This window comes from Ochotona princeps, chromosome 6 (genome assembly GCF_030435755.1).
Source record: "Ochotona princeps isolate mOchPri1 chromosome 6, mOchPri1.hap1, whole genome shotgun sequence".
Lineage (NCBI taxonomy): Eukaryota > Metazoa > Chordata > Mammalia > Lagomorpha > Ochotonidae > Ochotona > Ochotona princeps.
The window spans coordinates 52,829,086-52,845,082 of record NC_080837.1 but is presented as its reverse complement, the minus strand read 5'-3'; the positions used below and the strand labels follow the sequence as shown (position 1 = coordinate 52,845,082).

The following is a 15,997-nucleotide window of genomic DNA, read 5'->3' as shown; positions in this document are numbered from 1 at the left end:
CCTATTTCTAAAATGACAGGACCAACATCACACCCATGTATATTAAACTCTGAATGTAAATGGCTTAAGCTTAATCAAACATCATAGAGTAGTAGACTGGATTATAAAACAAAACCCATCTGCTTATTGTCTGGAGGAGACACACTTCAACAAAGATTAGCGGAAACTGTATCACATGGGTTTTGTTATTCTCTGTTAGTTTCATCTCTTCAAAACACTTCCTTCTGATTAAATCATTCAATGACTCATATATCATACGGTAGCATCGTTTTCTTCAACAAGGTTCTTGATTTTCATTTCTTCAGCTACACATTAGTCATTTATTTAACTTCTTGGTGTTGTTAATTTTTCTTCCTGTTGATTTTGTTTTGTGGCTCTTCATTTAAGGGGATGTATAGTAGCTGTGTAATGGAGACTGTCATATCTAGTAACATCTCATTTAACTTCATGGCATTGTAAATTTCCTCTTTTCTTTCTATTGTTGATTTTGAAACATGACTTTTCATTTAAGGGGATGTACAGTAGCTGTGAAATGGAGACTAACAATCAGATGTGAGGATGTAGTGTGGCATGCATTTCTGCTTCCAGACAAAGATGGACTTACAATGAAACTGTTTACTATTTCTTGACAATAGGATTCTGGACTCTTTGCCATTGTCCAGGCCCGCAATGATGGACATATGACTGAGTATGAAGAACTATATGTTAGTAATGATATAGAGGAACTGGGGGGGGAGGGGATAAGGGAATATGAAACTGTACTATAAAATAATAAGAATAAAATGAATTAAAACAAACAAACAAACAAAAAAGAAAGTGCTTATCTGATAACCTTTCAGAGGTGTGTGTGTGACCTTGTGGTGAAGATGCTGGCTTCCCACTGTGGAGTGCTTGGATTCATGGCCTAGCTCAGCCTCCTGATTCCAGCTTCCTGCTACTGCAGTCCCTAGCAAGCAGAAGAGATGGCTAAGTAATTGAGTCCCTGCCAGTCCATGTGGTTGACCTGGACTGAGTACTGGAGCTCAACTTCAGCCACACTCAGGGGCTGCTGGGACCATTTTGGGAATGAATCACTAGATCTGAACTCACTGTTTCTCCCAGGCAGACACATAAGCAATAAAGTTTGCCTTTATTTGAATTCCGCTTTTTATTCTTGAGAGGCCAAAAAACAAAGCAGAACAATCTTGGCTTTAAGTTCCTATGTATATTGGTACAAATTCTGATTTAATGAGTAACTGGGGACAAAAACAAATAATGTCCATCCCTCTGATTGATGATAACCTCACTGCAGCTAAACAACCAAATGTAGCAAACAGGATGTGGAAACAAGAAACTACAATAATTACTTACTTTCTTGTGTTTCACATTATGATAAAAGAGGTAGTGTGCAGCTTTTCAAAGCTATTTTCTATTTTATATGACAATCATCCTTCTGACAAACAAGACGACTGAATTTTCAGTTGCTCCCAAGCCTAATCTATAATTATCAAGGATCCAGATATTCTGGGAGTTACTTGATACAAAAAGCAAGCTTCAATTTTAAGTTAACACTTCCTATCTAGAACTGGCACTCCATCTTGTGGAGGTAATGGGTATAATTAAGAATTTTTAAAGTTCTAAGGAAATTTGGAAAACAGTAGCGTTAATCCGTAAGAAATACCCTGGTTATAATTTATGACATCTCAGCTAGTTGGTTCCTATCTATCAGATCACTCTAAATCGCAGTTTACTGTAACTAACCTCTTCTAACAGTCATGTCTGGGACAGGCATTTGGCTTAGCAACTGAAACACCCATTGGCAAGCCTGGATCCCACAAGTGCCTGGGTTTGAATTCTGGATGTGGATCCCAATTCCAGCTTCCTGCCAATGTACATGCTGAGATGGTTGGTGACAATTAATTTGGGACCTGCCACCATGTAGAAGATTGGCACTGAGTTCTCAGCCTCAGCCCGGCCTAGTCCTAGCCACCGCAGGGATTCACAGAGTGATCAATGGATGGGAGATCCGTCTCTCTCTCTCAAAAAAAAAAAAAAAAGTTTAAATAATCAACTTTTTATGTGTCAATTTAGAAGACTTCACCAAAGGCCAGTATCACCTGTGTTTGGGCTTCGGGGAATCTCTACTCCGAATCCTGTTTCAGTTCTCTGACAGCAGACTCAGCCTACCCCTTTACACTGCAATTATTTGCATGTCTTATCTTCTGCACTCAAGGCATCCTGTACTTTACTTTCCTCTACCAAACAAAATGCCCAAGGAACTCCTCAAGTTCAGGAATCATAAATGATCCCTAAATATCTCAGCCTCCCATTAACAACTCTAGCTTTCTCACCAGCCCATAATAGTGGTTCTCACTCAGGGGCACTCTTGTCCTTTCCTGTTCTCCGAGGCATATGTGGTAATGTTTGAAGACATTCTAGTTGTCACAACTGAACAAGTGCTACTGACATCTGGAGGATACAGAACAGAGATGACATTAAACACCGTCCAATGCACAGGACATTGCCCCCCAACAAAGAATGATCAGGCTCAAAGCTGTCAGTGACAGCAAGGTTGAGAAATCCTGGTTTACACTCGTCATAAATGCCACCTACAGGACAAACACTAATCTGCAACAATAACTTGATCATTCCCATTACAAATTATTTTTCTCATTAAAATCAATCAAATTGGAAATGAGGAATTAAAACTGCCCTTTACAGCTGACACAATTCTATAAATAGGAAAATCAACAGAGTCAATAAAGAGACCACTGGAACTCTTAAGAGTTCGGCAGGGTAGCTGGGTAAAAAATCAACAAACTTAAAAATTGGTGGTTCTAAATTCTGTCAAGTTAAACTGCAGAACCACCTGAGAGTACAAGAGTGGGCCCAGTAGGGAAACAGCGGGCAGCTCCCTCTTGGGTTACCAATCCCACTGATGAACATGAGAACCAGGACTGGGGCAGGTATGGCTACACAGAGTGGCACCTGGTGGCACGTGTATGGGCTGCTTAATGGAGCTGATTGGGAAGAACTAGGCTTCAATGCCCATTGACATGTACAAATGCTGAATGTTATATGTAGGACAAACTGGTCCAGTCTGCTGTACATACTGGCAAGCATGCGAACCAGGGCAGAGGGCAGGACTGGTAGGGGTTATTAGAGGTCGCTCTGACTAGGCTGCAGCTCCCACTGCCGTATGTGAGGTCCGAGTGTATGGTTGGCAGGATTGGGCTGGGTTCCAAAACTTGTTGGTTTCTGTATAAGACAGGGCTGGAGACAGAAATGACCCAGCAATTGCAACCACCAGCATGTGCATAAGTTCACTGGGGTTGACAGACTGGCTGGACCCTGTATTGGCAAGCATACACAAGAATCAGGAGTGAGATCATCACAGGTGAAGTTTCTTTGGGGATCACCCAACTGAATAGCTGGAGTCAGAACCCAACCATGAAGAGAAGTACAGGTTTTGTGGTCTGATTGTGGAGTGCATGTATCACAGTTGGGCCTCCTTAGTGGCTTAGAGCAGTGGACAGAATATCCAGCTGCACATGGAGGATACGGTAGTCCATTGGAGCCTGCAGATGACACCCGATACTGCAACAGAGGACAGAACAAATTGATCTACTACCCCAGCCACATGTTGGCAGTGAAAATCTGGGCAGGCAGAGACTCTAAGGTGGGCTGTGTCAACCAGGGGATTCTGGAGAATTTCATCGTGCTTGGAGCAGCGAGATCGGCGGTAATTCAGAACTGTTGAACTACCGAAACCTCTTGAGCAGGATTCTTGGCACATGCCTCACACTGGGAATCCTGGGATGGCGTTGAGTGGCTGTCCTCCACCCCAGGGTATGAAGGCGGTTGGGAGGCTGGGTGTGGCCTCTTCCCTTACCTCTTCTCTTCCCCCAGATACAGGAAGGAAAAAAAGACAATGTGAAAATAATGATCTCACCCACCTTCCAATAGCCCTTGACCATTTGCACCCTAATCAACTATTTAAAAATCATCAAAAATGAAAAATAATTTTAAAAAATTGATAGCCCTACAATATACAAACAATTCCATGGCAGAAAAAGAACTTGTAAGTACAGTTCCCTTAAAAATAGCAGAGAACCTTAAATACCTTGGAATAAACCTAACCAAATAAGACATGGAAGACCTTTATGATGAAAATTACAGAACATTAAAAAATTGAAGATATTAAAAGATAGAGAAATTAATCATGCTCCTGAATTGGTAGAATCAAAATTAAATTTTTAAAAATACATAAAATGTCTACAGAACTAAAAGTGATCTACAGAGTCGATGTAATCCCAATAAAAATTTCAACAACATTCTCACAGATAGAAAATAGGAAAATTCATCTGGAAACCCAAGAGGTCACGAATAGCCAAAGCTATTCAGAATAATAAAAGTAAAGTTGGAAGAATCACAATTGCAGACTTCAAGACATGCTTCAGGACAGTGGTGAACAAAACAGTCTGGTACTGGTGAAGAAACAGAGAAGATCAACAGAACAGAACAGAAACCCCAGTAATGAGCCCACATACGTACAGACAACTAATCTTTGAAAAGACAACTGAAAATCACTCAGGGAAAAACTTTGGTTTCTTCAACAAACATTGCACATCAGCATGCAGAAGTAAGAAACAAGAGCATCACCTGTCACTTTATACAAAAATCAGCTCTAAATGGACCAAGAACCTAAATCTGCACCCAGAAATCATTAAACTATTAGAGGAAAACATAGGAAGCACTCTACATGAATATAAGATAGGCAAAGATTTAGAAAAGTCACCAAGAGACCAGTCAACCAAAGCCAAAATAAACAAGAGACTACATCAAACTAAGAAGCCTCGGTACAGCAAAAGAAATGATCAGCAAACCAAAGAAGCAACCAACAGAGCTAGAGACAATCTCTGTATGTTAAACAACCAATAGAGGACTAACATCCAGGTCTTACAAAGAACTTCAGACACTCAAACGGCCCTATTAAGAAATGGGAGAAGGAAATTAGAAAGCATTTCTCAAAAGAACAAATTCAAATGGCTAACAGACACGTGAAAAAATACTCAGACTCTCTAGCTAGTAAGAATATAAAAATAAAAACCACACTGAGATTCTGCCTAACTCCAGTGAGACTGACCTACATTCAGAAATCTACTAATAACAGCTACTGATGTGGATGTGGGAGGAAAGGTATCCTACTACATTGTTGGTGGGAGTGTAGGCTAGTGCAGCCACTATAAGAGTCAGTATGTAGAGTGCTAAGACAACTGAAAATTAATCTACATTATGACCTGGCTATCTCGCTCCTGGAAAGGATCGAAAGGAAGTGAAATCTGCATATGCGAATGTGACTTGAAACCCTGCATTTATAGCAGCACAATCTACAATAGTGAAAAAGGAATGGGTAAAGAAACCCCATGGAATACTGCTTAGCCATTTAAAAAAAAATAAAATTATACAATTTGCAACAAAATGGTCACAACTGGAGATCACTGTGCTCAGTGAAATAAGCCAATCCCCAAAAGACAAATATTATGTGTTGACTCTAACATGAGGCAACAATCATAGAGAATGCTAAACAGATATCGGTAAATATATTTTTCTCATGGATGAACTACATAATGAAGACTAGCATAGCAGAAAGTGAAAACATACTGCAGTATATATCTCTACTCCCAAATAAAGGGGAAATTCCAATGAAACTGTTAAATATACCTTGACAATATGATACTAGACTATCTACCATTGTCTACACTTACAATGTTATGATACACCACAAAGCACAATGTTGGACTTGTGACTGTTGCTGAAGGTGTACACTATGGTAATAATATGGGGGGGATAAGTGGGTTTAGCCAATGGAGAGGGAGGAAGGCAAGGTGGAGGGGGGAATCCCCATACCTACAAAACTGTATCATGGACAGTAGCAATTTAAAAATATGCACAAAACTCCACACACACATTTTCTGACCTTCCATCTCCCTTCCAGAAATCAACCAATTTCTCAGTTCTTCCACAAAGAAGGACTCTTACCAGATTTATATATATTTACTGTTGTATGCTTTCCTTCCCAATTTCTCCAGTGTTCTATCCATACACTAAGGAAACTAACTAGTCACTAGCCATCTTGACACTCCCACATGCAAAGGTGTCATGTCAGTTACCCTATCTGAAACATTTCATTTTCCAGTTTCCAAAATCTACACAAACCTGGTTGTCCTTCATAATACTATACTGTAAGTTCCTGTTCATTAATCCGACTTGTAATGTAGATATGTTTCAGAGGATGGCTGTTGGTTTTATTTTGTTTTAAAAGATTTATTTATTTTACTTAAAGACTAAAGAGAGCAAGGAGGAGGCAGAGAAATTTTCTGTCTGCTGGATCACTCCCCTAATGGCCACAACAGTCAGAGCTGAGCTGATCTGGAGCCAGGAGCCCCTTCTGGTCTCCTATGTGGGTACAGAGTCCCAAGAACTTTCCCAGGCCCTAAAAAGGGAGCTGGATCAGAATGGGAGCAGCCATATGGGATGCTGAGAATACACTGGCTAAGCCACTGCATTGGCCCAGAGTATGGTTGTTAAGATCTTTTTTCTACCTATACTCATTCATTTGGTCATCTGCCTTTCAATACCAACTGAATATGTACTACATCTAAGTCTACTTATCAATATCAAGTTTCTCTCCTGAACTCCAGACCTGTATCAACCTACTCCACATCCTCACTCAGCTATCTTAACCTCACAGTTAACACACACCAAGCTGTGCATCTGATGCTTTCCCTTCAAAGCAACTGCTTCTTGCATGTCTTTCCCATTCCAATAAACATCTTTCCACAAAGGCCAGAGCCCTGAAGCCACCTCCGACTTCTCTTAGATTTCACATCCAACTCCACAAATCTCATACTCTATGCAACAGATAACCAAAGACCTCAACACTTCTATCCTTCTGAATGTCAAATTACCTTTTACTAAGACAACTGGAGAAGCTCCTAAATAATCACCTTGCTTTACCTAAGACCACAAGGCATCTACTTTCAACATAACACCTAGTCATGGACTTAAAATGTATGCTACTTGGCACCCCTTTACTAAAATACCTGCATGACTTACCATTTCCCTCAAGTTAAATCTAAGTGTCTTACATACCATACCATCTACCCTGTTCACTTTGCTGTTATCACTTGGCTACCCCACTTTCAAATATGTTAGGCATCCTTCTACTACTCCACGTTCAATCCCACTCCCAGTTAATGACCTGAAAAAGCAGCAGTAGATGACCCAAGTGTTTGGGCTCCTGCAGCCACATGGGAGACCTGGATGAAACTCCTAGATCCTGGCTTCAGCCCGGCCCAGTCCTAGTTACTGAGGCCATTTGGGGAGTATATCAGGGGATGGAGGAAGATAAATGGAAGAATCTCCCTCGCTGTTTCTCTCTCCTCCTCCCTCTCTTTCAATTAAGTAGATATGAAAAGAAAAAAAAAAAAAAAAAGAAACCAGGAAGGCACTCAAATGCTGCTTGAACTGAATTCTCCAGCCTTTTACCTGAGCCCCTTAAAACTGGCTTCCACATACTATTTAATTTGGAAGTTCACTTGATTCTCCTTTCCCTCTCTACAGATTCTACTGTTTCTTTAATTCCATAGTAATGGCATAGGACTCTAGGATACAAAAGTATGCAGAATTGTCAATTTCCACCGGTAACTCTAAACCACATTTATTTTTATCAATGTTTTAGGGCTAACATCCAGGTTTTAAAGATGGTTAAACAACTCATCTACTGCATATCTTTCCCTTTCTTTTTATATGACATTTCAGGAAATCTTTGCAATGACCGCACTATATGATAAGCTGCTATTTTCTCAGGGCCAATGATTTAGAATCAGACTGCATGGCTCTGAGGTCGGTGTCGCGGTGTGCAAGTCAAGCCACTCCCTGCGATGCAGGCATTCTCTGTGAGCACGTTTGACTCACGTACTCTACTTCTGATCCAGCTCCCTACTAATGTGCCAGGGAAGGCAGTGGAAGATGGCCCAAGTCCTTCTGGTTGTACCCATGTGGAAGACCAGGATGGAGTTCCAAGGTCTTGGCCTCAGTGTAGACATTTGAGGAATAAACTAGTGGATGAAAGATCTTTGTTTCTGTCTCTCCTTCTCTCTCTGCTTTTCAAAAAGTAAAACATTTCAAAAAATATATACCAAAAACAAATTGTTTAACCTCAATCTTTCTAATAAATGGAGATTATTTTGGACCTACTACTTAGTATCTTTAGAGAAATGATTTGTCTATGCTCTTCCCATTGTCTTGGAGACTGGGGCTGTGTTTTAGTTACATGTGTAACACATGCCTAACACAATAGGTTAACATATGCATGCACAAACTTTTGTCATAAACATAAAATCAGATACACAGTGTTACTTCAGAAAACAAGAGCTAACACAATGTATTCTTTACAAATTTCTACCATAAAATGAGGTTACTGACTTCTAGAGAAAAAGGAAAAAATACATAGTTCTGTTTCCCAGAGAGAACACATTTATTTATGTAGTTTGAAAAATTTAGAACAATTGCTGCTCATCTTCCTTCACTACTTTTCCCCCATCACTGTCAATGACATGACCATACATTTTTAAGGGGTTTTTTTAAAGCTCTATTTTTTTTTCATTCATGCTATTATGAATTGAGGAGGATCACTGAATGCTACATGTTAGTAATAGATGTTCTAATTAGTCACTTACCAGTACATCATGCACCAATGCTTGATAAGTCCAAGTGTGGTGTAAAGGAGTTGCCAAATCTATGTTTCTGTCAACAAGCACTAATAAAGGCCTTTGGAAGCTGTAAATATTAGAAGAAAAATCTTTAAGTCTTGATACAAGTGTACACACCTAACAGTGTCCAATACAATTTTGATATGAATTGTGTGGTAATATAGATAATACTAAAATGCTTTGTTTTAAAAAGCTGTTTTCAATATGGTAAGTTAAATATAGCAACGCTTTAGGCTACATAAAGCTTAGGGATAATGTCAAACTAGTGATTCTTCCTGAAGGAACAATCTACACAAATAATTTCACAGAATAATTCTATAGAGAATAAAATTTTAAGTACTTTCTATACAGCTGTAACTTTGTACATATGAAAAAAAGGCAAAGAAAAATACTTATTACAACTCAAAAAAAGCAATTAAAACCAGGTCTTATAAATTTATACAGATATTTGACATCTTCATAAATTGCGAACTGTAACTTTCCATAAACATAAATTTTGAAAAGTATACTGTAAAGACGCTAGCAGATGCTATCCCGTAACAATACGTAAATGACATGCCCCAATGGTATCTAACTATATGATCAGTCACTTAACAGACATGGCATCTGACTTGTCATGTACTGTTTGCTTCTGTTATTACAATTTAGCTGTGAAACAGACTTCATATTCAAAACTAAGGCATAAAGGCATTCAATACTTTGTGTCTACAGCAGTTTGAGAGATTTGCTCTAATGGCACTGCTGTAGTTGAAGTACACATCATTTTTAAAGTTACTACTATCTGATCATATTGCTTACTTATTTCAAGACATCCATTTTAGTAATTCATTACACCTTTTTGGGTACCAGAGGGCTTTCCTAGCTGCACTAACTCTGCATAAAAGAGTGAAATGCTCACCACCTACTATCATGTTATTGCAGGGCAGGTGGAGGAAGGCTGGCCTACAGTAGAGCTTCTTCAGCTTAGCACTTCTGACATCTGGGTCTGGACAATTTGTTAGGAGTGCTTGAGCCACGCAGTGCATAATGTCTAGTAGTATCTAACACAGTACCATCTATCCAACTACAACAACCAGCTCTCCAGGCAGTACCAGAGCCTATGGTGGGCAAAAACTACGGCTGGTTAAGAACCACTAGCTTGGGCCCTGCAGCATGGTCTAGCAGCTAAAGTCCTCGCCTTGAATGCGCCGGGATCCCATATGGGCGTTGGTTCTTATCCCGGCAGCTCCACTTCCCATCCAGCTCCCTGCCTGTGGCCTGGGAAAGCAGTCGAGGATGGCCCAAAGCTTTGGGACCCTAAACCTGTGTGGGAGACCTGGAAGAAGTTCCTGGTTCCTGGCTTCGGACTGGCACAGCATTGGCCGTTGCACTCACTTGGGGAGTGAATCATCGGATGGAAGATCTTCCTCTCTGTCTCTCCTCTCTGTGTATCTGACTTTGTAATAAAATAAATTAAAAAATCTTAAAAAAAAAAATCACTAGCTTGCAGTGGTTGAAATCAAATTTATCAAAATTCAAAATAATTGCTAATCCCTGTTTAAAATAATTTAGTAATGTATTCAGGGAACTTTAGAAAGACAATTACATTGTAATGGGAACATTTTAAAAAAGTATTCAAATAAAATAGTTAGAGCCTTTATATTAACTTCTAAGGTTCAGGAGCATTATTAAAAAAAAGTATTAGTACGGTTTGGCATATGTAGCAGTTGTTTCTGTTTAAAAAAAATCAGATGAAAACGATATTTCTGCTCTACTAACCAAGATACATTTTAAAAAAATAAGCAGGAATAAGAAAACTTAATATAAGAGCTGAGACAGCTGTCCAAACAACTGAAACATGATGTCAGTACAATCAAACGATGAGCCATCAACACCGACCTGCCGTCTGCAGGGGCTCTCCGAAGATTACTCTTCCTTGGAAAGCAATTAGTTTTCCAAGCACCAGTACATTTTTACAGGATTTCGGAATTCACTTACACTGAAGATAAGGATTAATTTTGCCAAGTACAGTGTCCTCCTGTAATTCTCAGCCATTTGAGTAGGTCTCTTCTCCAACCCAATACAGTCCATTAGTACTAATAGTCAACATACTCTATAACATACAGGCTTTTGTGTTATTTCTATTCAGTATTAACTGAGCAGTCACAAACTTTGGCATTACCCGCTATTATCAGAAATACTAATGGCAACAATGATGTTTTGTAAGTGTAAGCTATTAGCATTTCAAAGTAAAAGCAGAAATTTGACACAGAAAGAACAGATATTTTTCTAAAGTCCAGTTTTTCTAATTTCAAGGCTTGATACTAATTCAAAGGAAATGACTTCAGACCTTGAAAATCATATAAACTTAAAAATTTCTCCTACTGATAAAAAGCAACAGACATTTCTATCACAAGGTCAGATGAACACTCCACCTGTTTCAAGAATGAGCTGTCAAAAATCCCACTCCTCATTAAAAATTATGAAACACACTCACTGCAAAGATAAAGGTATTCTATAAGAAAAACAGAATTCTGAAAATGTTCTATTGTTAGTGTATTAACATTATATTTATAAATATACCAGTATATTACTACATCAGCTAACATAATACCTGAATTGGCCAACTCCCAGCGTGTCACCTGTGAAAAGACTGTTTCTTGCATCTCTTAGATTTTCTCGAAGTTTCTTATCTAGTTTCTGAAAAATCAAATTTTAGATTAACTTTAAAAATAGTATCATTTAACTTTACAAGCTTCATGTATAATACATGTGGTCTTAGCTTCATATCCAAGAAACTTGGTATTTATTTCTACAACAATAGTTTTAATATCTAAGTATTTTAACAATTTTAATACCACTACAATTTTGACTTGAAAATGGTCTCCACTTTTTCTACTGTGCCTGAGTCCTGATTTAACAAGACAGTATTTTCCACTGAGTAATTTTACTTTACATACAAAAAATACTTTGCAGTATGATTCAGTCCTACTCCCAAGCTTGACTCTGTACCAGGGAAGGTATTTAATGGAGAAAAACATTTATTTTGGGGGTAGGAGGGAAGAGAGTAGTGGTGAATGCCAAAACGCCTGGAACAGGAATGGGAAGTGTAAAAAAGCAGTTTTCTACCAGCTGCTGATTCCCTCGAGCTAAGAAATCTCCAAAATGTCACATGCTCTCCCTGTCTTTCCTTACCACGTATTTCCTCCTTTTCAGTAATTCTGTAATTTCTCTAATCTTTCAGATTTTTTAAATCTCAAAGCAAATTTAAGAATGTTTAATTTATACTAGATATTTTAATGTAGCACGTTAGCAAAATGTCTACCATTTAAAAAGTTGTGATTTGTAATAAATACTTGCTAATGACATTAAATATTAAATGATTTTGAGGATAAAGTAAGTATGAAGTCTTGGAGAAAAAGACAGGAATATACAGTCTAGTAAAAAAGTGTGGTTGGACTAGCACAATCAAGTAAATCATTTTCACTTGTCATACTGCTGTACAAACTGCGTGTTCATCACTGGTGGAATCCCCATGTAATAAGATAAACATGTTGGCCACTGGCACTAACTATGTTACTTGTAACAATCACGTGCTTACAACTAACAACACTGGAGGTAACTACTGGAAACTCACGCAGTATTATTTATCCCCAAGGGACATCTGCATGGACTCACCATTGCTACCATCTCAGCTGCTGTCCCTCTTGAACACCTGATTATGGGAACCGCACCTGTTTAAAAAAACAAATGTTGGGATTGATTTTGGTTTTTAATGAAAATGGTCAGTTACAAAATATTTCTGTGTCAAAATAAGATACAACAGATGGGCACAATTTCAGGTTAAACACATAAAAAGATTTATAATATCAACAGTAAAAGCAAAGTTTCAGAAATGAATCTTCTCATTCATATATTAGGCCACAAAAGCCATTTTTCTATAGAGTGGATCATCAGGATGACTGGGTGTTTCAGTGGGTTGTCTAATAGCATTTGATCTTCCCTTACCCCTAACTAGCAGGCAGTTTCTACGAATGAAGTTTATTCTCACCTCAAAGACCTCAGATTTGACTTAAAGGTATGAAAAAAGTTCAGCTAATTTAGTAGTATGGAATTATTTTAGCATATTTTATAAACATTAATAATAAAGGTGCTGTGGTTTAAATACATGTTTAGATACTGAATGTCTTCCAAGGTTCTGGTATTAAAGATTTGGAACCCCAAATCTTACATTAAGGGCTTCACCGCAGAAACTTAATCTAATTATGGTGTTTATAGACATAGCCTTAGCCAAGTGACTTGACCTGGTGGATTTGCTAGGGTGGAGCACTCCCTGCTCTGTGCCCCATCCCCCAGTGACTTTGTAAGAGACCACAGACACAACAAGCTGCCATCTGATCCCTGTCTCTTGCCATGTGGTGATCTGTACCAATTTAAGACTCTCTCCACATGAAGGCCATCACCAGATGTCAACCAAGACAGCTAAAGATCTTGGACCTGACCTTCAAAATTGTAAGCGGGCTCCTCTCAGGTATTTTGTTATACTAACATAAAGAACTAATATTAAAAGATTTTAGTACTAAAAAATACCAATTTAAGGGCCAATGTGGCACAGTGGGTTAAGCTGCTTCCTACTACACTGTTATTCATGCTAGCACGCCAGTTCAAGTCCTGCTGATGTACTTGGGAAAGAAGATCACCCAAGTCTTTGGGTTACTGCCACCGACATGGGAGATGTGGATGGAGTTCTAGACTCTTGACTTCAGCCTTATCCATCCTTGGCCACAGCAGCCATGTGGGGAAATTAACCAGCAAACAGAAAATTTTGTTCCATCCCTGTGTCACTCTGCCATTCAAATAAAAACAAATACTGAAAAAACTTAAAAGGTAACAGAAAATCGTATACTTAGCATAATGTGAAATATTGCTGACAGCAGGCCTGAACTTATTACCAAATGAAATCAGTGGACCTCTTATTTCTTAATACTGCAATAATTAATCAAAAGCTGTAATCATAACATCAAGGAGAAAAAAATTACTCTGAAGATCTCAAACTTGCATGTGGTGTAGTGGCTAGTACTGCCGCCTGCAGTGCCAACATCCTTTACCAACACAGGTTCATATCCTTGGCTGCTTCTTTCCTAATCCACATCCCTGCTAACATATGTGGGGAAAAGCAGGAAAAGATGCTGTGTTTGGGCTCCTGCTACTCACAGGGGCGTCATAAAAGCAGCTCCTGGCTCAATGGCTTCAGCCTGGCCCAGGCCTGAATGTTGCAGCCACTGGAAGGTGACCCAGTGGATCGGAGATCTTTTTTTTTTAAAAGATTTATTTATTTTTATTACAAAGTCAGATACACAGACAGGAGGAGAGACAGGAAGATCTTCCGTCCGATGATTCACTCCCCAAGTGAGCCACAACGGCTGGTGCTGCGCTGATCCGAAGCCAGGAACCAAGAACTTCCTCCAGCTCTCCCACACAGATGCAGGGTTCCAAAGCTTTGGGCCGTCCTCGACTGCCTTCCCAGGCCACAAGCAGGGAGCTGGATGGGAAGTGGAGCTGCCGGGATTAGAACCGGTGCCCATATGGGATCCCGGGGCGTTCAAGGCGAGGACTTTAGCTGCTAGGCCATGCATGGCACCGGAGACCAGGAAGAGGTTCCTGGTTCCCGGCTTCGGGTCAGCACGGCACTGGCCGTTGCACTCACTTGGGGAATGAATCATCGGACGGAAGATCTTCCTCTATGTCTCTCCTCTCTGTATATCTGACTTTGTAATAAAAATATATAAATCTTTAAAAAAACAAAACTGTTCAGTTTAGTTTTTATAGGAAAGCAATTGAAACTGTTTTCTCCTGATGACTCAAGTTCTAACACATGCTGATCATAAAAAATTTAAATAACTTTAGAGATGTAGAAGGTTAACCCATTTGATTTTACTCTACCAAAATGGTGTTAAGAACTAGAAATGGGACCCGGTGACGTGGCCTAGCGGCTAAAGTCCTCGCCTTGAATGCCCCAGGATCCCATTTGGGCGTCGGTTCTGATCCCGACAGCTCCACTTCCCATCCACCTCCCTGCTTGTGGCCTGGGAAAGCAATTGAGGACGGCCCAAAGCTTTGGGATCCTGCACCCGCGTGGGAGACCTGGAAGAGGTTCCAGGTTCCCAGTTTCGGATCGGCGCGTACTGGCCTGTTGCAGCTCACATGGGGAGTGAATCATCGGATGGAAGATCTTCCTCTCTGTCTCTCCTCCTCTCTGTATATCTGGCTGTAATAAAAATGAATAAATCTTTAGAAAAAAAAAGAATTAGAAATGGATGTTTTCAGGTTGTTTGCTACATACTTTTTAGTAGCTATGAATATATGCATGTGTGAATACATGCAAATGACACAACAGGATTTTAGACACGCTGTTCTGAAATTCGGTTTTATATACATATATTGAAAGGCAAATGGGAGAGGCAGAGACAGAGATCTTCCACGTGCCAGTTCACCCCCAAAGGGCCACATTTGTGTAATGAAGCCAGGAGCCAGGAGCTTCATCTGCATGGGCCCGAGTATCTGAATCATGCAGGCACAATCCCAGGATGCTAGATCAGAAAGAGAGTAGCTGGGACTTGAAACAGCACGCACAAAGGATGCCAGTGTCATAACCACTATGTCATAGCAACATTTTTTGTTGCTGTTGTTCAACAATTTAATGCTGACATCCTTCTGTCAGATCAGCAATAATTTCAATTTCTCTTAAAAACAAAAATAAACAGAAAAAAAAAAAGCAAAAAACTACCTTCTCATGTTTTTTCAGTCTACCCAAATCTTGGAAATATAGCTATTACCCAGTGAAAATAACCTTACAGGTCACAATAGGCAAAATTTCAGATGCTGAATAGGCTGTCATGGCACAAAAATAACTGCTTAATGATGAAAAGTTGGCACATGTGTTTTTGTAATGAAAATTTAAAAAAATAACAAGAAGCAAAAAAACTCCTTGAAAGGCAGTGAGAGCCCCAGGGAAGGCTAGAGGGAGGTACCACTCGCAAGGCAAGAGTGATGCAGGCGAGAGGTCTGTAACCCATCTGTCCCGAGAGTACTTTCCCTGCAAGTAAACACAGAACAAAGAGAAGTTGGGGTTCGGAGGCGAAGAAGCAAAGACTGGAGTTTATGATTGCAAAGTAAAGGACAAAATCCCGAAATTTGCACATTTATTCTCTAAACATTTGTGTAAAGCCTAAAATATGCAGTTTATCTCTTTAATTTTCTCA

The 15,997-nt window shown here is 39.5% G+C and overlaps 1 protein-coding gene across 2 annotated transcripts in view; it reads right to left on the bottom strand.

The window, feature by feature from the left end:
• SCFD1 (sec1 family domain containing 1) overlaps positions 1-15,997 on the bottom strand; it is a 293,569-nt gene that overhangs the window by 58,073 nt on the left and 219,499 nt on the right. For both annotated transcript variants that reach the window (XM_058666288.1, XM_058666287.1), the window contains 3 exons: positions 12,414-12,469; positions 11,350-11,435; positions 8,724-8,823 (listed from right to left, as the gene is read on the bottom strand). In XM_058666288.1, coding sequence (XP_058522271.1) covers positions 8,724-8,823; positions 11,350-11,435; positions 12,414-12,469 — 242 coding nt within the window. The remainder of the gene's footprint in view (positions 1-8,723; positions 8,824-11,349; positions 11,436-12,413; positions 12,470-15,997) is intronic.